Source organism: Engystomops pustulosus, chromosome 6 (assembly GCF_040894005.1).
Source record: "Engystomops pustulosus chromosome 6, aEngPut4.maternal, whole genome shotgun sequence".
Lineage (NCBI taxonomy): Eukaryota > Metazoa > Chordata > Amphibia > Anura > Leptodactylidae > Engystomops > Engystomops pustulosus.
Genome location: NC_092416.1, coordinates 91,211,265 through 91,238,685, shown reverse-complemented (window position 1 = coordinate 91,238,685; position 27,421 = coordinate 91,211,265). Strand labels below are relative to the sequence as shown.

Sequence of the window (27,421 nt, the reverse complement as noted above, 5' to 3'; positions counted from 1 at the left end):
AGCTCCAGGACCTGTCATAAGCATGTGAATGATCACTTGATTCAGGTCATTCAATTACATACCAGTAATGGTATGTAGCAGAGCTGTTGGTGTTTTAAATTTTTAATATAGTACAAATGTGTATGTATGAAAGTTTGAGGGCAAAAATAAAGACAGGGCTCAAGCTCCCCATCAGTTCTTATGAATGGCATCAGATCTTGAAAACCCCAATATATACAGTGCAACCTCAGATCAGGAATGTGGTCGTCTGCAGATAGGGGAGACTTTCCAGAGAGCGAAAAAAAGGTATTGATATGTACACATACGGCGATATTGCCACGTGTTCAATCTTTTTATTCCTATGTAGGCATTTTATAGTATAGGCAGACATGTTTTAGAGTACGTTCGCAAGTGGCAGTAACGCATACATATTCAAATGCATCAGAACATATGCCATTTGCCTGATAACAAACGCAATGTTACCACCAGGGTGTGTTTTAGACAAAGTGGGGCTCTAAAATAAAACTATTTGGGGAAATCTGTAATATGGGACTGTAGGAGAATTTAGCAATAGACAGATGGTAGTTCCCTTCAATCATCAAATTACCTATGAAAGATGATAGATTTATAGATGCAGAAATATAAAAAGTGGATTATATGTATAGATAGCTAAATAGACAGGAAATAGATGCTTATCATCTTCACCTGGACATTAAACCAAAGGGTTAAAAGGAGCAATACCTCTTCTGTCCACATGCAGGGGGACAATTCGGGACAGGGATCACTGGGCAATTGACCAGTTTGCTGCCCCCTATCGCTGGCCACCACATGTGTTAATTAATGCACTTTGTAAATGCAATGCTAACAGCTATGTAATCAGGCAAGCCTCCTTTTCTCAGCTGTGATGAGTTGGAAAACACAAGCAATTATGTTGTGTGAATGCATCCTTAATATATATTTTTCTTTGTGATGTAGTAGATAACTGTATTATGAAGATCCAGTTCTGTGTCTCTGCCTTGCACTGCACTAGATCTCTGTACAAACAGTAACAATGATTCTGTGCCCCGATTAGCTGATGTCACAACCAGGAACTCCTGCCCACTTCAGGCAAAGCGGTGAGGGTTTTCTGATAGATCTAAGGCAATTATCCCTATATCTCAGCATAGGAGGAGGCATGATACAGGCATCATTGGAATTGCTGTCAAATATTCTCTCCAGTTGTGCCAAAACTATTTTTTCTCAAGTAACTTTACACTTTAATTATCCATACATTCTCTCCTGTTTAATAAGACACTGAATACTGTTTTTATGTGCAAGGGTTCAGAAAATGTAGGCATTTGACCATGACGACCCTTCCTTGGAGGTTGCTTCCCTTTCCTCTGGAGTATTAAAGGTCCCTCCCACCATTGTTTTACCAAATAACTACACCAGCAAAGATTTCAACTCAATTTTATTTAGTAAGTTAGATTCACATACACGGTTAATAGTAGACAAGATACAAATCAAGATATGGGAGGGAAATATCAGGACTGTCATGGTGGACTTATGAAAACCGAATTAAGGACCAATTCCTTTTATCCCCATATCGCCCCCCTGGAGACATACCAAATTATGTTTTTGTTAGGAAAGGACCACAGCCTGAAGAACTTACTGGTTGGACACAACATTCAGTTCTACGTTCCCCTCATCCCCAACGAGCGCCATCTTCTGCCTACACTTCCAGTCATGGGATCATTTCCAAACATTGAATATCATGCAAATAAGGCATATTTATGGTATGTGTTTGATATATTCAGGACGCACTGTTATATGTTTAAAAACACTTGTTATTTTGTTGTATGGAAATAATGGTTATAGTGCATATCTGATACAAATAAAAACCAATCACTTCCTCTTGAATGCATAAAAAAAGCAAATTGCAGAATCTCATACAGACCTGATGAAGGGTCCAGTTGTGATGTGAAACATGTTGTGTCTTATTGTTTTAAATTACTTTTTAGCTAATAAGATGGCATTTTAGATGCCTTAATTTATAAGCGGGTTGCGCCTTAGCAAAGTCCTTTATACTCTTCCACCATCCAAAGTGAATGGAGTCATCTTCTCCCTCTTGGAACATCCACCATCAATTGATTCTCCTCCTCTCTCTGCCCAGAATGTTCATATAGCTCTAGTAGAAGCTAGCTGTAGCAAAGAGTGGTAGTGGAACACCCTTAAGATTATAACATTCCTTGATGGCATCTGTGATCCAATGACCAATCGTGGACTTAGAAGCTTTCTTACCTCTGTTCCATCCTGCAAATTGAACAAACAAATATGAATCTTTTCTCAAAAGTACAGGAAGCCTCTAGATATCTTACGTCCAAGAGATGCCACTACTCTTCAGTGGGATTCTTTGGATGGCAGAAAGTTGGTAGAATGATTTCCCGATTCCTATGGAACTTAAAAACAAACTTAGGTAAAACAATTTTCATTAAGGGTCACAAACACATAAGGCCTTCAGCTCATTTAGCCTTCTAGCTGTTGTAATAGCTACTAGGAAGGCAGTTTGCTTCAAAAGGGACCCGTGGTTAAGGCGCCCAATACCAATGATACATCCTACTGAAGGGATGATTCTTTAATAGTAGGTGGTAGACAGGAACAGGCCTGGAAATCTTTTTACCCACCTGCTTTCCGCCAGAGCTCTATCAAAGAAGGCGCTCAAGGTCAAGACCTGGACCTTCAGGGTCATGGGCCGTAGACCTTTCTCGAAACCCTCCTATAGAAAAATCAAGAATTTGACAGACATTGGAAGAATCTTTCTTAGGAATGTCTTTCGAATAGGAACAAAAAACTTTTTCCATATTTAAATATATAGCACGAGTTACAGGCTTTCTACTGTTTAAGGTTTTTATTACCTTACATGACAGTCCTTTTGAGTTTAAGAAGGTGCTTTGAGGATCCAGGTTGATAAGTTTAGGAACCCCAAGTTCTGATGTAGGACTGGACCCTGATGTAGAAGGTCTGGTCTCTTTGAAAGGATTAACAGAAAATCCAGTGCCAATTTTTGCAGGAGAAGAAATTTTTCTTTTCCAAAAAGGGAACTACTAGGATTACCTTGGCTGATCAATATCTTTTGCAGAACTCTGTGTATCACCGGAAATGGGGGATAGGCATATACAAGGTCCTGATCCCAGATTTGAGAAAAGACAGTCCCCAAGGGAGCCTTCCTTGGATTCAGAGATTAGAATTTTTCCACCTTGAAATTCCTTCTTGAAGCAAAAAGGTTGATAGCAGGTAGACCCCATCTGAGAACAATCTCCTGAAAGCCCTCTTCATTCAGGCTGCACTCGTGGGGGGAGGATTGGAGCCCTGCTGAGATAGTCTGCTACTACATTTTCCAAGTTTTCTAAGTTTATGGCTGAGATCGAATGAATGTTTTCTTTTGCCCACAAAAATATCTTGTGACATCCCCTGAAGTTTTTCTGATCTGGTTCCAATAGGCAGATTTTCAGATCAAGCTTTTAGGGTCTTCAGAACTGCCACCCCAACTCTCTTGTTTGAGGATGCCTGCAACGTTTTCCAGGACCAGCTGCCTTGAAAATATTTCCCTAGTAGGAGAGCTCCCCAGCCCGAGGCCCTAGCATCTGTTTGAATTTGGACTACTGGCCATTGCACCCAGTCTACTACTATTTAGAATTCTGGGGTTTTTCCCACCAATTTAGGGACTTTACCCTTAAGGGAATTACTAGGTGTACATTAAATGGTGGCGATTTTTGTCCCATTTTGAAAAGATCCAGGATTGCAAAATCCTCGAATGATTTTGGCACCAGGCCACACTCTGAATGCATGAAGTCATGGTCCCCAGAAGGCTCATCGCCGTCTGAACTGGAACCGGTTCCTTCTTTTAGAAATCTCTGATCTTCTTTAGCAGTCGGATTTCTCCTGTGGAAGATAAAAGGTCTGTGTTATAGAGTTTAGCGATAAACCCAAGAAATCTTTCATAATTTGGGATAAGATCGGATTTTTCTAACCTTAAGACTTTAACACTTCTATTGTGAAGCTGTTCTGAATCTTAGTGGCTTACAGAGTCTCCGATCAACAGGAAGTCGTCTAGGTATGGAACAATGAAGACTTCTTCAGTTTGTAGGCATTTTACAACCTTTGACAAGATTTTTGTGAAGATCCAGGGTAATGCTGTAAACTGCAAAAGACTTCTCCGGAAGTTGATAACACCACAAACCGTAAGTTTTTTGACATTCTGGGTGAACATTATAAAATGTCTCCTTGAGGTCCAAGGAACATAAAAATGCATTGTATTATATTAATGGGGTAGCAGATTTTATGGATTCCATTTTGAATCTGACAGGTCACTTATTTGTTCAAATATTTCAAGTTTGTGATTGTTTTTAATCAATTTAAAAAAAAAAAATCTAGAGGAGAATAAGGACCTGTACATTTTTCTTCTGGGAGGAGGGACTGGGCAGATCACATTTAAAGTTCAGCAAGACGGATACTTCTTCCCAAAGGTAACAAGTTAAGTTGCTCGAGGATTGCAAGGACAAAACAAAAAAAAAAAAAAAAAAAAAAAAAAAAGGTACTTCCTATCCATTGAATCTTTTAACTTAGTAAAAAGTTATACCATATATACTCGAGTATAAGCCAACCTGAATATAAGCCAAGGCACCTAATATTGAAAACTTATTGACTCGAGTATAAGCCGAGAGTATGAAATGCATTGGTCACAAGCTCCCTGAGTAATGAAATGCATTAGTTAGGGCAGCATTGATGAGAGTAATATTAAATTGCTCATAACGTATTAAAAGCAGAATTCCATTAACAGCTTCTATACCCTTCCATGTAGGTTTACTACACCACGTTAAGCCACAGTTCAGTTTGTTTAGATGTTAATGTGCAGATGTAACAGTCCTTGTATGCACACATGTTAGGAGCACAGACAGACCGTCTAAGTGTCAGGACTACACTTGTTCTGCTTGAGCGCAGTCAGTTTATTTCCTGCAGATAGTGAGCAGTCTAGATGCTCAGCAGGGAGTAGTGTATCTAATTTTTACTAGACTTGTATAATAGTTAAAGTTGTTAGTGCAGCTAAAACACCCTGCAGAATCAACTCCTGTAATCACCTTTTGGCTGCACACACATACAGCTGCTGTAGCTCAGACTGCCCTCACTCTGCAGACACATAACTCCTGTGTTTACACTGCAGTCTCACTGCTGGCCTTCCTGTCTGCTTGATGCTCTGTATGACCCCTTTCCAAGGCTGGCAAAAAGGTGCTGCATCTCCCCTGTTTGCAGCTTCACCCTTGCATGTGCTTGAGCTCCGTTCTTGCGATCAGCAGCTCGTCCCTTCCTCCCCCGCTCTGCCTCTCAGCCAGTGATATATCCCGGGTAATTTTGCTTCCAACACCCTGCTGATAAAGCTGCCCGGCTCCCTCAGACATGCTGTATCAGGTGTGCTTTTATACTAACTCGAGTATAAGCAGAGTACAGCTTTTTCAGCAGACAAATTGTGCTGAAAAACTTGGCTTATACTCAAGTATATACGGTAGTAGAATTCACAAACAGTATTTTTTTTTTGTTTTGTTTTTTTAAACTCTAGCAATAGGGATATCTACTTCTGGCACATTATCACAAACCTTTGTTCTCTCTGGATGAAACAAAAGATGATTTCAGCATTCCTTGGTGACATTTAGATGTTTTTCCATTCAACTTGGACAAGGCCTGTAAGGATTTCAATGATAGGAAAAGCTCTTTTCCCTCAGTCTTCTAAAGAGTTCATCCGTGTCCTCAATGTTCAGGGTCTTACAGCTTTAATAAGCCCATCCATATCTTCATTCAGAAACAGGTACTTAGGGTCATTCAGTAAGGACTGTTGCATAAATTTCTGGTTCATCCATGTCAACATCATAAGAACAAGGTTGTTCATGATCAGGAGAGATAAACATACATTATACGATTTCCCCCTCCCCCCCCGACACTTTTAGGAGGATGAATTACGTGTGGTTATGCGAGAAGAAATTAAGGCAAAATTTTACTTACAGAGCCAAGTGGTAAGGAACATATTTCAGCGCCATCCGCCATAGTTATGAGTTTCATGGAGACTTCAGCAGACTGACCACACCGCAGTCATTGACAAGTTTACCTTCTGGCGTCTGCCGGCATCAATTGCAGCCTGTCTCGTAGGTTCAAAAATTAGAAGTGGGGCATCGCTCGTGATCGACAGCTGCTGCAGACCTGTATAGCACTGTATGGGACCTGGAGCACAACCCGACAGGTAACCTGGGACTTTGAGACACCAAGTAGAGCCCCTGAGAAGCTTGGACGAGAGAGGCTTCGGTGGAGCAAGCATCCTGAAAAGGTTGAAGACTCTGCCACCCCCTTTAATACTCAATTTCCTGTCCCTACAGAGGAAGCGGAAGCAACCTCCATGGAGGGACGATATGGAAAACCTGTATTTTGAGGGACCCACTCAACTTTCATATGACTGCGAGAGGCCTAAATAATAGAAAGACTAGTAGAATACTCCATTATGGAAGCTACACACCATATTAAAAAAGCCAATTTTAAGAAGTTTGTTAACCCTTTAGGTGTTGTAAAGGGGGTTAAACCAAAATTGAGGCGCTGTCTACAAATGGTTATATTTTTGGACAATTTATTTTCTCAAGACAAAGAACACTACATTGCAAGGTAACAGGTCATTGGGACTGAATGATGGTTCTGGCAGGGCACAGTGTCTTAGGCTACATTCACACAGAAGTGTGCCCACCATACCGTAGCGCCATATTCGACGGTGTGCTGCACACCGTACCACACCGCGCGCCCATTACCAGCTATTGGGGACAAATATAGTGTGTGTGTGTGTGTGTGTGTGTGTGTGTGTGTGTGTGTGTGTGTGTGTGTGTGTGTGTGTGTGTGTGTGTGTGTGTGTGTGTGTTTAAAACAAGATTTCTTGGCATTAGGGATTTTAATCAATATAAGGGTGGGTGTCCGCTGAGACCCCCACGGACAGCTGTGTTTGGCTGCCTCTGATCCACATGGGTTGGAGCCAAAAATATTCTTAAGGTTTCAATATTGGCATATTTTTATCTCTCTACTTGTCAAAAACAAGAACGAACAGTTCCATTATTGAGGGTTGCTTTGGCATTGAGTTGATATGAAAAGTATTTAAAAATAATTTTTCGATTTGCTGCAGGTGTAGATTGGGGGAGCAGAGGAAGGGGGGGGAAAAAAAAAAAAAAGTAGTATCTACCAACCTTGCTCCAGTTTTAAGTTCCTGCAGTGCGTTCTCGGGTCCGCTAAGGATCGGAAGTGTCAGCGGCACAGAAGCAGGATCAGTAACATCATTGTTGACATCCTATGGCAAAGTAAAATAGAACATTGATAAAACTACTGTAAAATTGCATGATATAGCATCTCAAACATTAACAGTAGATTTTAAAATGTACCCAAGTAATAATTTCTAATCACCCCCCTCGGCAGGTCCTCTTCTTTCCATCGATGCGTTGGCTCCAGGTCCCCTGTGTGTCATGATGTCAGCTGATTTCTGACTGTGTGGCAAAGGCTGTGTGCACACACACACTATAATTTCTGCAAACAGCTGACGTCATGGCACAAGCAATGGCACCGCATGGGGACCCTGGAGCCAAAGCATCGATGGAAAGAAGAGGACTACAATTTTTTTTTTTTTTTCAATAGACCGATGATGTACTGTAAAAAAAAAAAAAAAAAAAAAAAAAAAAAAAAAAAAGTATCAGAATATGGTGATGAAAAGTGACTTGTTAACCTTTGACACACACCTTTTTTCCCCATTCCATGCAACATTTTTTGTATCCAGAAACCGCCACATTGGCCCACGCCTCTTAAAAATGGTGTTTGCCTGTGGAGTGTGCAGAGTACGACAGATTCATCAAAAGTGTTGCATGCAGCGTGCAACACAATACTTTCTAGAAGTATGAATTTGTGCACAAGCTGCTCTCACCATCTCTTATAATCCAATCTTTACACATAGATTGGCCTACAAACAGTGGAATATACAGACACAATTGAGGGAGAAGGACATTACCAAAAATGTCTGGTCAGAAAATAACTTATTACTGCATTTAACCCGGTAACAGAAATAAAGTCCAAAAATCTCCCTAAAATGCCATTTTGAAACAAATCAAAAATTGTATAAAAAAACAAAAAGCCGCAGTCCTCGAAACGGTAGCACTGAAGTATTCTAATCTTGCAAAAAAGGTCACCACGCAGCTCTGTACACTGAAGTGTTAAAGTGATTAGGGCCAGAAGATGGCAAAATGAATTTTTTTTGTGCAGTAGGTTCTAAAATTTTTGTACATTAATAAAAATCAAAACCTAGTGAATTATGCAGCAAACACCCAGTGAGTACGAAGCAAGTGAGCCCTCTCCATACTCCTCCTCCCACATTCAGGACATTAAGACAGAGTGCTGTCCGGTTTTTGTAGTTTGAATATTGTGTAAATTTTCACATCCAATGTTTACATGTCTGAGCTACTTGCTCATTTTTGTCCAGCAATAAAAGAAGAAGTCTTCCTAGAAAATTTGATTAAACTAGTACATGCTGCCCTGTCTAGACTGGGGCAACACTCATACAAGAAAATGATTCTGCAAAAGAGGCTTCAAACATATTTAACCCCTTCATCAGCGATGGTCATTGATGCTTGAATGTCCAGGTCAAGTTCTGCAGATCTGTTAACCGCTTCAATATCTTACATCTCAAAACAATTTTTGCTTTGTTTTTCATGACAAGTTTTTTTTTTTTTATTAAAACACAATAAAACCCACCATATGTAAATTTGGTAACCTTGTGATCATACCGACCCAAGAAATAAAGACATGTAATTTGGAGCGCACATACACTCACCGGCCACTTTATTAGGTACACCATGCTAGTAACGGGTTGGACCCCCTTTTGCCTTCAGAACTGCCTCAATTCTTCGTGGCATAGATTCAACAAGGTGCTGAAAGCATTCCTTAGAGATTTTGGTCCATATTGACATGATGGCATCACACAGTTGCCGCAGATTTGTCGGCTGCACATCCATGATGCGAATCTCCCGTTCCACCACATCCCAAAGATGCTCTATTGGATTGAGATCTGGTGACTGTGGAGGCCATTGGAGTACAGTAAACTCATTGTCATGTTCAAGAAACCAGTCTGAGATGACTCCAGCTTTATGACATGGCGCATTATCCTGCTGAAAGTAGCCATCAGATGTTGGGTACATTGTGGTCATAAAGGGATGGACATGGTCAGCAACAATACTCAGGTAGGCTGTTGCGTTGCAACGATGCTCAATTGGTACCAAGGGGCCCAAAGAGTGCCAAGAAAATATCCCCCACACCATGACACCACCACCACCAGCCTGAACCGTTGATACAAGGCAGGATGGATCCATGCTTTCATGTTGTTGATGCCAAATTCTGACCCTACCATCCGAATGTCACAGCAGAAATCGAGACTCATCAGACCAGGCAACGTTTTTCCAATCTTCTACTGTCCAATTTCGATGAGCTTGTGCAAATTGTAGCCTCAGTTTCCTGTTCTTAGCTGAAAGGAGTGGCACCCGGTGTGGTCTTCTGCTGCTGTAGCCCATCTGCCTCAAAGTTCAACGTACTGTGCGTTCAGAGATGCTCTTTTCCCTACCTTGGTTGTAACGGGTGGCGATTTGAGTCACTGTTGCCTTTCTATCAGCTGGAACCAGTCTGCCCATTCTCCTCTGACTTCTGGCATCAACAAGGTATTTCCGTCCACAGAACTGCCACTCACTGGATGTTTTTTCTTTTTCGGACCATTCTCTGTAAACCCTAGAGATGGTTGTGTGTGAAAATCCCAGTAGATCAGCAGTTTCTGAAATACTCAGACCAGCCCTTCTGGCACCAACAACCATGCCACGTTCAAAGGCACTCAAATCACCTTTCTTCCCCATACTGATGCTCGGTTTGAACTGCAGGAGATTGTCTTGACCATGTCTACATGCACTGAGTTGACGCCATGTGATTGGCTGATTAGAAATTAAGTGTTAACGAGCAGTTGGACAGGTGTACCTAATAAAGTGGCCGTTGAGTGTAGAAAGCTTTGAAAACCACAAGAAAATGGCGCAAATGCACTTTTTCACCAATTTTACAGTATTTGAAACCCCCCCCCACCCCACCTTTTTTTTGGCGAAATGAGCCGACTTTGTCATTGCTGCCATTTTGGTTGCTTTTTATTCCATTTTTAATGTTTTTTGGGACACAGCGATACCCATTGGTGTCCGATTTTTATTGTTTATTACATTTTATATCAGTTCTAGGGAAAGGGGGGGGGGTGACTTGAACTTTGCTGGCGGCATCAGATGGGTTAATATTAGTGGTGGGGGGGGTTTGCTACAATTTGCAACAAACCCCACCTGTGTATGAAGAGGGTTCAGCCCGTTCAGCACCGCGATGGATAGGAGTGGTGACCCCTCCCATCTCCATTGCAATGCATGGCGTACTGCCCTGTAACACGGGGAAAGATAGGACGTGCCCCATCTTTTCCATGTATACGGAGCGGTACCGTGCCGCACCGCATCGCTCTGTGCGCCCATTGCCCAAGCTTGCGGCTGTACACAAGTCCCCCAGATGCTTGTGTGAATACAGCCCAATTCCGTAGCTATTCGACAAAAAGACATTATGCAATGTTTTTGCCAAGATTTATGAGCCTTATGATCCCTTTCCACTGCATAGTGCCTGTGGGATTTTGACAAATGTCATACAATACATTGCATTGCTGATGTGTTACCTGCAGATTTTTTGTGCTGTAAATCCACCAGGTAATACACATAACCATCTGCAGGCAGCCATAAAGGGAAATCAGTGACTGATCCTGTTATTATGCCTGTGCATTGAGGCACTGTTATGGGGGGCACCTGGAGATGGCATCATAAAGGGAAATCTGACCATGTCAGCAGGACTCAGTTATTGGGAAGCAGTATGGGCACCTACATATAGCAGGCACAACCATACTAGTTGGATACTGCAGAAGACCCCTGCACAGTCTGGGTACTACTGCAGGAGGTATTGTCAATTACTTCACACTCCGCACTGGGTCCAGACCTCGATGACACCTGGAGAAGCAAGAACGTCTCAGCACCCACAGCTTGACAGGCTGCATGCAGCCTCAGGACAGGTTGTGCACCCCTGATCCTCCCCTCAGTTTTAAGGATCGTAGATACAGCCCCGCACAGCAGGTACATACTGTAGAGTGCAAAGCCTGCAGAACACTAGAAGCAGTGAAAAGCTACACACACAGCTCTGATATGACATGCACCCAAAAGGTTGAGGCAAAAAAAAAAAAAAAAAAAATCATGTGACGGGGTGAATACATAATTACATATATAATGCATAAAACATAATATAGAAAATATAACATGGGAAAATAGGATGTGTATATAAAATAAAATAGTAAAATGATAATGATAAATAATAGGGCTTGATAATACAACAAACATGATGTAATGCATAACGATAAGGTCATGATACACAATTCATTAAAGATAATTAGTTCTTACCTATGAAAACAACAGAATGACAGCATAATATGCATACATGTGTATGTGTGCAAATGAAAACAGCCATGGACACATAATGCAACACAGCCATATGTGAGTGTGGGCACTTGTGTACACATGTATGTCAGTGCTATGAGAACATTGGTAGTGTATGCTTACCAGGTAGGGCTGGGTTCCAGCAGCTTCCCCGAAGACATGGCTGCACAGAGCTGGGCCTGATCTTTAAATCTGACCTGATAGTGAACAGCTGATTAGCTTGCAGGTGGAACGCAGAGCTGGGCAGGAAATGATGTATGCGTGTCAGATTCAGGAAAGGGGAATGAGGTCGCCACCTAGTGGTAGATGGAAGGCAAAACATATGAGAGGATAATCAAATGTGTTAGTGAGTAAATGAGAAAAAGATGGGACTGGAGGAATAAACAGTCTCTGTATGTGAGATAAATTTCCTGTGAAGTCTCAGGACTTCTCTAGGTTGTAGAAAGACTTTCCAAATCAGAGAAAGGTACCAGTTCTGATTAAGGTTGGTGGGAGCCCCTTGGTGCAAAATCTGACAGGGAACAGCAATCACTATACTGTATACTGCCCCCTAGCAATAACTATATACAGCCTCCCTAGTAAAAACTATATAGAGCCCTCAGCATTCACTGTATACAGCCCCCAGTAATCACTAAAAACATCCCCAGTAATCACTATATACAGCTCCCCCAGCAATCACTATATACAAATTCCCCTAGCAATCACTATAAACAGCCCCCCCAGTAATCAATATATAAATTTCCCCCAGCAATCACTATATACATCTCCTCCAGCAATCACTATATACAGCTCCACCAGCAATAACCATATACAGCCCGAGCAATCACTATATACAGCTCCCAGTAATCACTGTATGCAGCCCCTGGTAATCACTATATACTGCCCCCAGCAATCACTATATACAGCCCCCCAGTAATCACTATATACAGTTCCCAGTATTTACTATATACAGCCACCAGTAATAACTATATACAGCTCCCAGTAATCACTACATACAGCCCCCCCAGTAATAACTATATACAACTCCTAATATTCACTATATACAGCCACCAGTAATCACTATATACAGCCCCCTAGCAATAACTATATGCAGCCCCCCAGCAATAACTATATACAGCTCCCAGAATTCACTATATACAGCCACCAGTAATCACTATAAACAGCTACTCCCAGCAATAGCTATATACAAACCCCCAGTAATCACTATATACAGCCCCCTATAATAACTATGTACAGTCCCCCTATTACAGTGGTGGCGAACCTTTGGCACGGGTGCCAGAGGTGGCACCCAGAGCACTCTCTGCGGGCATCCAGGCCATCACCCGACAGGACTCAAAACCTCCTCCTGCAGTCCCAGGGCATGCTGTGATCAGGGCTATTTTAAATCTACACATCCTAGAGCAGCCTGGGACTACAGGAGAAGCAAGGAGGTGCAGACAAGGCTGGGTTATTATTGTAGCTCCTGCTCTGAGCCCCGCAATTCACCCTGTTCAGGGGACCCTGGAAGGAAGCCACATTGATAATCTGAATTTCTCCTCTTTCTTGCAACTGTTTTGGTGTCATCAGGACGCTGATACAATTAAAAGTCTTGACAAAACAGCAACATGTTACCACTTAAATTGCTATGTTGGCACTTTGCATTTAAATAAGTAGGTTTGGTTCTAGTTTGGGCACTCAATCTCTAAAAGGTTCGCCATCACTGAACTATGCTTTATATAGATCATCAATATTAGATTGTTGCAGTTCTGACAACCGTGAGGCATCCGACAGATCAGACAAATACTGAAGCCCTTTCTCCCTTTATCAAGCACGATGCTGTATATTGTACATAGGCTGTGCATCCTATTACAGCTCAACCGCATTCACTTGAACTGAGTAGCAAGCAGGCTATAAGACGCCATGACTGTAGCCCAGATCAGAGGGTTATCCTGTGGGAAGATGAGAGCATTAACCCTTATGGGCTTGTTTCCATTTTTGGTGTTTCTGTTTTTTCCTCCACACTCCAAGACATATGAGGGCTTGTTTTCTACGTAACAAATTGTACCTTCTTATAACATGCCAGGTTCAGAGGGGGTTTGACAGGATCGGAGGTGGTGGACCCATTGAAAAACCGCAAATGATGATGTATTTACGAAAGCCCGCCACAAAGCGTGTTGGACTTGTTGTGGCGGGATGCCACCTGGTCACTCCACAGGCGTGAGTTGCTCGCGGTAGTGGCCAAGGCGAGGTACAGAAACTGCAGACAGAATCAGAGTTGTAGTCAGGTAGGAGGTCAAGACAGGGCAGACAAGGCAGCATAGGATCAGAGTCGGAACGTAGCAGAAGGTCAAGACAGGCAGCAGAGATTTGAGCTCAGGAAACGGAGCAGAGTTCACCACGGATTGATTACAATAGTCTCAATATAACGCTTTCTCTCAGGCAACTGGGCACAAAGATCCGGCAAGGAATAAAGGAAGAGGGAGGCTATATATTAGCAACGTGTTGGCCCTTTCAATTTCACAAAGCCAGCATGCGTGCGAACTAAGGGGTGGTGACGCGCATGATGGAACACAGGAGCAATCACTGGAGCGTGGACGGGTGAGTAACCCTGCAGCTGGCGCACTGAGGTACCGAGACATGGGTTGCAGGAGCACCCATGACATATCAGTATTTAATATTCCATGCTGTGTACTGGGAAACCAGGAAACATTTCCAAATTCTGTATAATTGACCAAAAAAACAGATTTCACTGTACGCTCAATATGACACCTCTGCTTTATTTTTTGGGTCAGTACGATAGTATCATAGTATATAAGGCTGGAAAAAGACGCAAGTCCATCAGGTCCAACCTTTAAGAATTAAATAATTGTTTTATTAACCCATTAACCCATTAACCCATCTCGGGTTATTCCCATAACCCGAGATATTTTTTCTCTCCAGAAAGGCATCCAGGCCCCTCTTGAACATGTACATAGAGTCCGCCATAACAACCTCCTGCGGCAGAGAGTTCCATAGTCTCACTGCTCTTACAGTAAAGAACCTTTGTCTATGATTATGGTAGAATCGCCTCTCCTGTAGGCGTAGAGGATGCCCCCTTGTCCTGGTCACAGGCCTAGGTACAAAAAGATCTTTGGAGAGATCCTTGTACTGTCCGTTCAGGTATTTGTACATTGTAATGAGGTCTCCCCTCAGTAGTCTTTTTTCTAAACTGAATAATCCCAAATTTTCTAATCTGTCATTTTATTCTAATCCCCCCATTCCCCTAATAATCCTGGTTGCTCTCCTCTGCACCCGTTCCAGCTCTACTATATCCTTTTTATACACTGGTGCCCAAAACTGTACACAATATTCCATGTGTGGTCTGACCAGGGATTTGTAAGGGCAAAACTATGTCTTTATCATGAGAATCTATTCCTCTCTTGATACATCCCATCATTTTATTTGCTTTAGCAGCAGCCGCCTGGCTCTGGTCACTAAAATTAAGTTCACCAATACCCCCAAGTCCTTTTCAGCTCCAGTTTTACCAAGTAATTGATCGTTTAGAACATAATTATACTTTTTGTTTCCATGGCCAAAGTGCATAACTTTACATTTATCTACATTAAAGCTCATCAACCATTTCTCTGCCCACTCCTCAAGCTTCCACAAAACTAGACTATCGACCTCAGTATTTATTACTTTACACAGCTTAGTATCATCTGCAAATATTGAAACTTGACTGTGTAAACCCACTACAAGGTCATTAATAAAAATATTAAAAAGAAGTGGCCCCAATACTGACCCCTGTATCACTCCACTGGTAACGTCAACCCAATCTGAGAATGTGCCATTAATGACGACCCTCTGTTTTTTTTTAACTAAGCCAATTACTTACCCAAATACACAGATTTTCTCCTATTCCCAGCAGTCTCATTTTATATACCAACCTTTTATGTGGCACGGTGTCAAATGCCTTTGAAAAGTCCAGATATACAACATCCACAGCGTCCCCCAGATCCAGTCTTGAACTTACCTCCTCGTAGATTAGTCTGACAGGACCGATCTCTCATAAACCCATGCTGACGCTGGGTTATAAGGTTGTGCACAGTGAGATACTCGAGGACAGCATCTCTAACAAACCCCTCAAATATTTTCCCCACCACAGAAGTTAGACTCACAGGTCTGTAGTTTCCAGGATCGCTTTTTGATCCTTTTTTGTATATTGGTACCACATTTGCTATGCGCCAGTCCTGTGGAACATAACCAGTCCTCAGTGAACCTTTAAATATTAAATATAAGGTCTATCACGGTACATAGTTCATGCAGAACCCGGGGGTGTATGCCATCTGGCCCCGGTGATTTATCTAGCTTAGTGGTTGCGGCGGTGCCGTACCTCTTCCTGGGTTAAACTGTTGACATTCCAAAAAGAATTTACATTATTCCTCATTGTGTCTTCCACCAGGGGATTTTCCTGGGTAAAGACAGTTGAGAAGGCAACATTCAGTAGATTGGCCCTTTCCTCATCTCCTTCCACCATGACCCCCATGTTATTTCTAAGGGGACCCACACTCTCTGTTTTTAGTTTCTTATCATTTATATACTTGAAAAATAATTTGGGATTATTTTTGCTCTCCTTGGCAATTTTTCTCTCAGTCTCTATTTTTGCAGCCTTTATCTGCTTTTTACAGGATTTATTTTTCTATAATCCTGTAATGCCTCATCGCTACCTTCACGTTTTAGCACCTTATCCCAGTCTATGCCTTTAAGGTCTTCCCTTAGTTGCTGAAAATTTGCCCTCCTGAAGTTTAGAATGTTGGTTGCCCCTTCCTTAACATTCTTAGAAAAGCGTAATACAAAATCAATGATATTATGATCACTATTCCCCAGGTTCCCCCCAACCTGTAGTTTTGATACCCTATCAGGTCTGTTGGTTAGGATAAGGTCCAGCAGTGCCCCCCCTCTTGTTGGCTCCAGGACTATTTGCGACAGGTAATTGTGTTTTGTTGTTGACAAGAACCTGCTGCCTTTGAAGGACCTGCATGTTTCTGCCCCCCTGTCAATATCTGGGTAATTGAAGTCCCCCATGATAAGTACTTCACCATGCTTTGAAGCTGCATCCATTTCACTTATCAGCATTTCCTTTGCTGCCTCCATTATATTTGGAGCCTTACAACAAACCCCTAGTAATATTTTATTATTCTTTTTCCCTCCCCTTATCTCCACCCATAGGGACTCCACATATGCATTTGCGTTACTGATGTCATCTCGCAAGACAGGCTTGAGGCAAGAATTCACATATAAACAAACCCCTCCCCCTTTTTTATTTAAACGATCCTTTCTTAAAAGACTATAACCATCTATAGTAACCGCCCAGTCATAGCTACTAGCCAGCCATGTCTCGCTGATACCCACTATATCATATTTCCGTTCCAACATCAAGAGTTCCATTTCCTCCATTTTGTTTGTGAGGCTTCTGACATTTGTGTACATACACTTTATATGATTTTCCCTGTCCGTATTCCTTTTGTTCTTATTCCCCAATCTCATTCCAGCCCCCCTTCCTCCCCCATGGACTATGACTCTTCCCAGCTCTCTATCTACACTGTCTATTTGCCCTGCACAAGTGTAGTTGCCCTCCCCCAGGTCTTTAGTTTAAACACTCCTCCAACCTTCTAGCCATTTTTTCCCCCACAACAGCTGCACCCTCCCCATTGAGGTGCAGCCCATCCCTACTGTAGAGCCTGTAGCCGACAGAAAAGTCAGCCCAGTTCTCCATGAACCCAAAACCCTCCTTCCTACACCAACTTTTGAGCCACTTATTTACCTCCCTGATCTCCCGCTGCCTTTCTGGTGTGGCACGTGGTACAGGTAGTATTTCGGAGAAAACTACTTTTGAGGTCCTTGCCCTGAGCTTATGGCCTAAATCCCTGAAATAATTTTTAAGGACCTTCCACCTACCTCTTACTTTGTCATTAGTGCCAATGTGGACCATGACCGCTGGTTCCTCACCAGCCCCTCCCAGTAATCGGTCAACCCGATCCGCAACATGCCGAACCCGAGCACCCGGCAAACAACACACTGTTCGGTATGCACGGTCTTTGTGACAGATTGCCCTGTGTGTTCCCCTAATAATCGAATCTCCCACTACCAGCACCTGTCTGACCTTGCCTGTGCTCCCATTACCCTTCTTACTGGAGCAGACAGTCCCCTGGTTGCTAGAGGCCACGTCTTGCTGCAGCATTGCTACCCCAGAGCTGATATCCCCCTCATCCACCACCCTGGCAAACGTATTGGGGTGCACCAGATCAGGACTAGACTCCCTACAACTTTTCCCTCTACCTCGCCTTCTACATGTTACCCAACTAGCTGCCCCCTCACTCTGCACCGCCATACTTCCCTCCCCACACCCATCTTCCCCAGAGAGTTTGTGCTCCAGGAGCAGCAAACTTCGCTCCATATTGTCAATTGCCCGTAGCCTTGAAACTTGCTCATTTAGATCCAGAATCTGGGCTTCCAGATGAGCAATCTTCACACAGCAGTATTCCCCCTCGAACGCCTGTTCAAGGAAAGCATACATGGCACAGGATGTACACTGTGTAGCAATGCCACTTATGGAGTCCATTGTTCTAATGGGGATTACAATAGAAATATGCACAGAAAGAAGAATTTACAGTCGAAGCAACACAAAAAACAGCAGTTACCTGCTAAAGTCCCTTAAACTTAAGTCCCTTAAACGTAAGTCACACTTAGGACACTGCACACACTTCGGATCAATGCACACTCGCCACAAAGCTCACACACTCGCTTTTCTGATGCTTTTTTAAGCATCATGGAGATACCAAATTTTTATTATGCTTAGTAAAAATGTTTTAATCTTTTGTACAAAAATTAAGTTTGCTTAATTTACTATTGATTTCTAACACTCCAATAGGTGTCTTTATGAGGCAGAGTGCCTATTGGCATTCTAAGGTAGTCTACCCTCATTAAGTGTGGGTATAAATTCACACCTGATCAGCAGCTTCCATCCCACATTATGTTATCAATAGCGGAAAGAATAGCACAGCAGTTTTTTTTCTGCTAAAAATAACAGAAAGGTAACAGAAGACTCACTGAAGTCTATGAGGAATGGAAGGTGAACACAGGACCCTCCATTCACTTCCATTTTTAGTTTTTGCTACGCCCTCATAAAATGGAAAGTGTAATAGAAAGTCCCAACACAGGTGTGGCCAGGTCCTCAAAGGAAAACAATCTTGTTGTAGATTACAGGGTCCATTTTGCAGTTGGCCAAGTGAAGAGGTGTTAGTGCATTTAAGCTCCTCTCCATTCAAGTCGCGGGACACAGACACAAAAAGTCTTGGCCATTTTTGTAGGTGGGATCTACATCTATCAGTAATTTATAGAATTTATAAAAAAAAATGGTGGATCCAGCACTCATTGAAGATATGTTAAAATTTCATATTCTTTATTTAATCCATTTTATGCAAATACAAAAAACGAAGAAGCCATATTAAAAAATGATCTGAAATGCTCCCTGTTAAAAGATATATACAAAAGATATATACAAAAAACGAAGAAGCCATAGTAAAAAATGAGCTGAAATGCTCCCTGTTAAAAGATATATAGAGACGGCATACCTATGCGTTTCGGACAAATACTGGCATGTCGTCCTTCGTTATGGCTTTTTTCTATATATCTTTCAACAGGGAGCATTTCAGTTCATTTTTTTACTATGGCTTCTTCATTTTTTGTATATATCTTTTGTATATATCTTTTAACAGGGAGCATTTCAGCTCATTTTTTACTATGGCTTGTTCATTTTTGTATTTGCATAAAATGGATTAAAGTGTAACCGTCATTCTGAACAAAAAAAAACTAAAATACATCATTCTGCTTCTGGTGTCCCTGGGAATCATTCCTCAAAATATTTTGCCTCTTGGCCCTCATTTAGTATCTTTTTTGGCCTATAGCAACCATGGTTTCCAGCTCTCAAAAAAACTACAGCAAGATGGAGGGGCAGGGCCTGCCTCCTGTCACCTCATCACAAGCGCAGACTGCTGGCCAATGAGACCAGAGCTATCTATCTATCTCATATCTATCTATCTATCTATCTATCTTATATCTATCTCATATCTAAGTTGAGGAAAAGGCAGCACTCCGTAGATGGTGTCAAATAAAGTGGGTGTCTTTATTCCATGAGCTCATATCTATCTATATATCTATCTCATATCTCTCCTATCTATCTATCTATATATCTCATCTAATATCTATCTATTTATCTATCTGTCTATGTAACACTCCAGCACAGCACATGAGGGCACAGCACGAAGACTTGGAGATTGTCTCCTGCCACTTCCTTGTGTGAGGTGATGGGGGGAGGGGGGCTGCAGTTTCTATTTGTGTGGATTATTTGTTATACACAAGTGTAGGGAAAGCTGAGGAGAGAGAAGATGAAGTTGCTTGGTTATTACATTAGTACTGCAGCACTGAGCCATGAGGTAATCAGCTGTGTGCAGGGAGACATGAGCTAGTCAGCTGTGTGCAGGGAGGGGGAGGGGGGCGTGTCTCCTGTTCCGTAGTCTTCTTTATGAAAACAGAATGTCCATAGTAACAGATATCTGAGCAGTCACTGTGATCTAGGGCAGTGATTTTCAACCTTTTTTGAGCCGCGGCACACTTTTTATACTTAGAAAATCCTGGGGCACACCACCAACCAAAATAGCACAAAATGACACTAAAACAGTCATATTAAACATATAGTTAATATAGATTCTAAATTTATTTTACTCACTCAGTGTGAAACCTGGGCCTGTTTCGATAAACACAAAAGGGATATCCTGGCAGGAATGGTGGAAAGACACACACGAAGCTCTTCCTCAACAGTTCTCAGTTTCTCCCTGTTTTTAGTATATGGTGCTGATTATTATGTGGCTCATATACTGCAAAATAAAGGGGTACAATGAGAAGAACTATGGCCATGGCATATGAGCTGGTACTTGTACTACTCCAGCCTCATGACTATAGTATTTCTCATTTTACATTTCTCACTTTTACTTTTCTTACTTTTACATTATATGCAGTATACTGCTGGAGTACTAAAAGTACCAGCTCATATGCTGAGTATTCTGCCAACAGTTCATATACTCAGGCCAAAGCTCATATAGTCAGCATTATTGGTGGGCATTACCTTGGCGGTGGGCAAATGCAAGAGTCTCTCCGCTCTCAGGATGATGCGCCGGCCTCGGTGACGTCATTTTGTTGCACAAGGTTCAAAGCTTGCGCATGTGTTATTGTACACGTCTCCTACATTGTAAGAAGCCGTGACTGAGCATCGCTGCGCATTGCCGGGAAACAAAACACAGGGGGCACCATAGTTTGGGGAACTTTCCCCACGGCACACCCGACCATGTGTCGCGGCACACTAGTGTGCCACGGCACACTGGTTGAAAATCACTGATCTAGGGGAAGGACCAAGATTCGGGTAACTAATCCAATTGCAAAAGAGCTTAAAATTACCTGCGCTACAACATATCAAAAGCTTTTTGAAATGACAGTTACACTTTAAATAAAGAATATGCAATTTTAACATGTCTTCAATGAGTGCTGGATCCACCATTTTTTTCATTCTATGCTACACCTGAAGCGGCACAGGCTCCTTTTCTCAACCAGGACCCGAGCACCGTTCACATTTGGACTTTGGATACCGCATAATAAGAAGTGACCTACATGCAGAACAGGTGAACTGGATATTTATATATGAACTATCTTTACTCATCAGTAATTTATACTGGATATAGGAATGCCACTTTAAAGTTACTGTAGGATTCATATATGCCTGGTATATATACTTACAGTACAAGATGGGTGGCTGATTACTGGTGTTTGGGCCACTGGAACCACTAGCAATGTCAATGGGGCCTTCAAGTCCTATCATGTCCCCATGTGCCTGGAGCGTATCCTCAACCTGCGTTCCATTTAGTAGTGTGGGGGTCTGGGTCATACTGTTGATGTCCAGAAAGTTCCACAGAAGTAAAGGAAGCCCAGGTCAGGAAGACACATCAGAGCTTCATTCACATGGGGACCTTCTGGGTCTTGCAGGCTTCTGTCTGATCGGAATCTAAGCTGTTTTTACCATCCATAGGCTCAACTCACTGAAAGCAGCTGCCGCTCTATATGTGGGGTCTGTATACATTCAGCTATCCCACAATATATTTAACCCATGGATGCTGTATTAGATGAGTAGCTTCACAGAATACCGACTAATTCTAGGACTTACACCATATTATTGTGTTTAAAAGAGGAATGGATTTCCATGTAGGGGACAGGGTTGCCAGAAGTTAACTCTTGTCTTTCATCTAAGAGAACTAGCTCATTTGTAAAGTAAACATTGGTAGCCAGAACCCAAAAATCAGGCATGCCTGTCCTACCCTGTGGAAACATTCAATTAGTATAACAATTCTTCATTTATATGTATCAAACTTTAAAAACCAAGACTGCTGGGGACTTTGTGTTACTTGGTCCCCAGTAGCATGAGTGTGCAGGGGTATAGGTATCCTGTGGCTAATTCCATTTAAGAGACAGCCTCTCCCACCAATGCAGTGCTTAGTAGGTCGTATGCCTTCAAAAGGGCTATGAGCTGCAAGAAAACTGAGACAGATGCTAGTCAGCCTCTATGCCCCTGTACAGTCCATAACAAGGCCAGGAATGCGGACCAGACTTTCCACAACAATTTCCCATCCAAAAATAGCCAGTTAATGCCATGGCTTTCAGCCGCATCTTACCTGGAGGGGGAGCGGAGCGGGGTCAAGCCATGGCTTATAAGCCTGTCTTATTATGGTTAGTGGAGGGTCCTGTGATGAGATACCTACTAATTACATCATAGTTCTAACTTAAAATTACCAGAATATCTTTAAAAAAAAACATAACTTTCTTTTAGACTGAGTCACATATGTGACATATGTAGAGCCCTTAGAACAGTGGTGGCGAACCTATGGCACGGGTGCCACTCAGGTGACACTCTGAGCCTTTTCTGTGGGCACTCAAGCCATCACCCCAGGACAGAGTTCCCCAAACACTGAATCTTCCTGCAGACCCAGGCAAATGAAAAGATACTGCTCTCCGCTCTCAGCGACACTTCATTGGCTGTTTGGAACTGTGAGAAAAAATGAGAAGATTTTGACAGTAATGCATTATCTTTGGAGGTCATGCTGCTTGACCCACCATTCTTCCTGTAAAGAGAGACCGTACAATGATAGTCTAAATTTGTCCTCCTTCTTTCAACTGTATGGGTGGCCACATTGGGGGCTATCTGATTGAAAGATGTGGAAGAACAGGTAGCAATAAGTTACTGCTTACAATGCCATGTTGGCACTTCATGGTAAATAAATGGATTTTGGTTGTAGTTTGGGCACTCAGTCTCTAATAGGTTTGCCATCACTGCCTTAGAAGGTCATTAAGGCTGAAACTAAAGGAACTGCCACTAGATGGTGCTATTATGGTAACAACTAATATTATTGACCGTAGAGTGACCCCCACAGATACATCATATTTGTTTAATGATTATGGCATTGACCATATTAACCCATCCTCTCATTAAGACTATTTTGTCATCATCATTTGTCTCTAACCTTTAATTCTGAAGAATGCAGCACGTCTGTCACCCCACAGTAACTCTTTGTTTTCTCAGATAAACTTACAGGGAGTGCCCTGAAGCTAATGACAAGGTAAGAGTTGGCAGACTGCCATGCTTCTACATTAAACTGAAACTCTGGGAAAGCAGTACTACCCAAAAAACAATGAGGAGGAGAAACCCCGATTAGGTCCCTATTCATTGCGTGATGCTTCTTGGAACAGTAGCATTGTGAAATCTGAATAGAGATCAGGTAAAGACAAAGAGCCACTGGCAGAGCTGGGACTTTCTAGCCTACCGGTCTCAAGTAAAACCTCCTCCTCCTGTTTTGTCAGTCAGGATTTTACCCCCTCTGGCCCAGTTTCCCATCACATGAAGACAGAGAAATGTGGCCTCTCAGCACGTAAGGACAATGCCATTGTCATGTCTTCTCTGCCTGTGATTGACTTGAACTCTACATACTCAGGTGAATGCACATGCTACTGAGCCTGCCAGGATGTACCACTCATCAGCACTACCCCTCACACTTCTCTCCAGCTTCACAGCGGATCTGAACAGCCAGGCATTGCTAACAGGTAAGATATTTTATGTCATTTCATTAAAATGAACTTACAAATTTGGGGTCATATGGCCCATGATCATTTTTCTAGTCACTATCAGTGAGGATGATCTGATTTCGAAACCTATTGTATTAGTCCACTTATTATAAAACGTGTTTTAGATCACTACTTTCTGGTAGCAGATATGCTATGATAGGGACACTTTTTGCCTAGTTTATAGAGTAAGTACAGTAAATCACCAACCATCTCCATGTGAAATGAGAAGCTGCATATAACGCCTGGATCATAACGGTGTAGTCTACAACACTGATTACTACCTATGGGGCAACAACCAACAGAAATGTGCCCCATCAGTCAAGCATTATCTTTAACGCAGGGTTTTTTCACTCATTTCTCGCTCTCTACCTTCAAAAATCCATAACTTTTTCATTTTTACATGTACAGACTTGTGAAGCTGAAAAAAAATTCCAAATGTGGAAAAATTGAAAAAAAAACACACATGCGTCACGTTCTTGTGGGCTCAGTTTTTACGACTTTGACTGTGCTCTCCAAATAACACCTAAGCTTTATTCTTTGGTTCGGTGCGATCGCAGTGATACCAAATTTATATAGGTTTTATTGTGTTTTAATACATTTTCAAAAATTAAACGAATGTGTACAAAAAAGAAAAAAACATTTTGCCATATTCTGAAGCTAATAACTTTTTCATACTTTGGCGCACGGAGCTGTGTGAGGTGTCATTTTTTGCGAAATGAGCCAACGTTTTCATTGCTACCATTTTGAAGTCTGTGCGACATTTTCATCATTTTTTATTCCATTTTTTATGTGATGTAAAAAGGTGTAAAAGTCGCATTTCGGACATTTGGGTGCCATTTTCCGTCTCGGAGGTCACCACCGGCCGTAACCGTTTTTATATTTTGATAGACCGGGTGATACCTAATGTGTCTGTGATTTTTACTGTTTATTATGTTTTATATCAGTTCTAGCGAAAGGGGGGTGATTTGAATTTTTAATATTTTATTAATTTTTTTTATTTTTTAAACTTTTTTTAAACTTTTTTTTTTCCCTATATCTTAGGCCATCTAGGGTACATTAACCCTAGATAGTCAGATCGTTCCTACCATATACTGCAATACTTCTGTATTGCAATATATGGCATTTTTGCAGCTCATTCATTACATTGAGCCACTGGCTCATTGTAACAAATCTGCAGAAGCCATTAAGCCTCGGGTCAAATGAAGACCCGAGGCTACCATGGCAACCGATCGCCGCCCCCCGATGACGTTCGGGGGCGCGGCGATCAGAATAAAGATCGCGGCGCCCGCGCGCCACCGTCTTTTAAATGACGCTGGCAACTTTGCAAGCACCGACCGCGGTTATTAGCAGTGGGGGTTTGCTGCAATATGCAACAACCCCCACCTTTGTATGAAGAGGACTCAGCCCGTGAGCCCTCTTCATACATTCCCTATACCTCTGCTCCATAGAGCTACGACGCAGAGCGTTAAGGGGTTAATATAGTTTAAGGGAGCAGAGCATGCACATCTATATATATATAAACTACATAAAGGTTCTTGTAGATGAACTGTCCTGGGTCATAACAATGCCTTTCTTGAGAAAATTAATTGCCTGAATGCAGAGAATTAAAAAAAAATTGTTTTCATTGATATGCAAATTGGCATTTGGTCCACTCTTGGTGTACAGGGAGAGGCAGTGGGACCCTATGTTACCTTAACATGTGATAGTGGTTGAAGCCCCTGGATTGCATCTCAAAAAACACTAGGGCACATTTACCATGGACCTTGCACCAGTTTTCTGTCTGACTTAGAAAATTCTTTTAGGTGCAAACTGCTTGGACAGGTATCTAAGAAGTGTCTGCACCGCAATTTTGTCACACACAACCCTTTTGTAGCACAGCTGCATTAGATTTAATGCAACACAAATTAGGGGGTGTATCGGTGCTCAGTTGAACCGTTCACCAGTCCGACAGAAGTGTGTTGCAAGCCCTATATTAAAGGGGAACCAGTTGAGGGGAACCTGTCATCGGGTTGTGATCAAGCAAGTAATGACATGTACCTGTAGCTTATAACCACCACACAGAAAACATTTTTCCCCGAAAACCTCTCTGCATTTTAGAAGAAATTAAGTTTAACCCCCTTCATGCTCTGAGCCGTACATGCGCAGGGCCGGATGAAGAGGGCTCACGAACTGGGCCCTCTTAATACTGAGGTGGGGTTTGCTGGATATTGCAGCAAACACCCACCACTAATACCCGCTATCGGTGCTAGCACCAATCGCGGTTGTTAACCCTCCGAAAGCTGCTTGACAAAATGGTATTAAAACACAATAAAACCTGTATAAATTTGGTATCACCGTGATCGTACCAAACCAAAGAATAAAGCAGAGGTGTTATTTGGAGCACACAGTGAAAGTCGTAAAACTGAGCCCACAAGAAACTTACACAAATGCGTTTTTTTGCCAATATTACCACATTTGAAAAGAGATTTCTTTTTGTAGACATTGTGTAAAACATCACACCACTGTCAGAGCTATATGTGGACTTCCTTTATCAAAGTTACAGTACTGGCACAAAGGTTATATTTCATTGGATTTCCCACACATGGGAAAAACCCTTGTTGTTTCAGGAAATAATGTGTACTATTTTTACAGTCATTGGGACTTTTATTACTGTAGATATATAGATAACATCTGAGTGTAGAAATTTAAGAACCGGTTTGAGGGGAAATAGGGCAGGTGATAGCAAAAGAGGATACATGTTAATGGCATAATCTTTGCTTCTGATAAATACAACTATTGCAAGAAAATGTAGTCCATAAAGGGTATCTATTTTTTTTTTGTTTTCAATGTTGGCAAGTATATAAAAAGATTTAGCAGCCCTCGGGATGACAAAAGGACAAAATGCTCAAACATAATGGATGTTTGGTATAAAGCCTATTGGACCTGAGGAGGTTTGAACCGTGTGTTGGGAATTAAAGAGCAACTGAGCAGTTCTACTTAAAGGGTAACCGTCATTGTGACCAAAAATAAACCAAAAAAACATAATTCTGCTCCAGGTGACCCTGGGAATCATTCCTCAAAGTATTTTGCCTCCCAGTCCCCATTAAGAACATTATTGGCTCATAGCAACCATGGTTTCCAGTACTGAAAAGAACTACAATTTACAAGATGGAATGGCTGCAACTTCCTACTGTGACATCACCAGCGCGTGCTGCTGACCAATGAGACCATAGCTCGTGCATCTTAGACACACCCACACAGGCAAGAGTGGAGCTTGTAGCTAAGAGGCTGAATTATATACACATAATATACATTGCAAAACTTTTGGAACTTCAGAAGGGTCAAAACCGATACTAGTAATATGAAGCACGGACACAATGTATCCCCAGTAGGTTAAATAAGATTGTTCCCAAAAATCAAATAACACCACAAAAAAGGAAACAAAAACCAAAATGTAGAAATAATTAAATAACACTTTATTAGATCAATTAAAACAAATCCATTTAAAAAGCCAAAATACACAGAAAAAGTCCACCAATTGTCAATTCTAATATACACTCACCGGCCACTTTATTAGGTACACCATGCTAGTAACGGGTTGGACCCCCTTTTGCCTTCAGAACTGCCTCAATTCTTCGTGGCATAGATTCAACAAGGTGCTGGAAGCATTCCTCAGAGATTTTGGTCCATATTGACATTAT

At 41.9% G+C, this 27,421-nt stretch overlaps 2 protein-coding genes across 4 annotated transcripts in view; one reads left to right on the top strand and one right to left on the bottom strand.

Annotated features, from left to right (window-relative positions):
• The window catches only part of LOC140064001 (E3 SUMO-protein ligase ZBED1-like), a 43,956-nt gene extending 32,131 nt beyond the window's left edge, over positions 1-11,825 (bottom strand). For both annotated transcript variants that reach the window (XM_072110370.1, XM_072110371.1), the window contains exons 1-2: positions 11,685-11,825; positions 7,227-7,327 (exon numbers count right to left, since the gene is read on the bottom strand). The gene's annotated coding sequence lies outside the window, so the exon portion shown is untranslated. The remainder of the gene's footprint in view (positions 1-7,226; positions 7,328-11,684) is intronic.
• LOC140064003 (ETS-related transcription factor Elf-4-like) overlaps positions 4,077-27,421 on the top strand; it is a 52,444-nt gene continuing 29,099 nt past the window's right edge. Inside the window, exons 1-3 of one of the 2 annotated variants that reach the window (XM_072110373.1) lie at positions 4,077-4,199; positions 23,203-23,239; positions 23,612-23,720. In XM_072110373.1, coding sequence (XP_071966474.1) covers positions 23,642-23,720 — 79 coding nt within the window. In that variant the 5' untranslated portion in view covers positions 4,077-4,199; positions 23,203-23,239; positions 23,612-23,641. Of the gene's footprint in view, positions 4,200-23,202; positions 23,240-23,291; positions 23,399-23,480; positions 23,721-27,421 lie in introns of those variants that run through there. The other variant, XM_072110372.1, reaches the window with a different exon arrangement.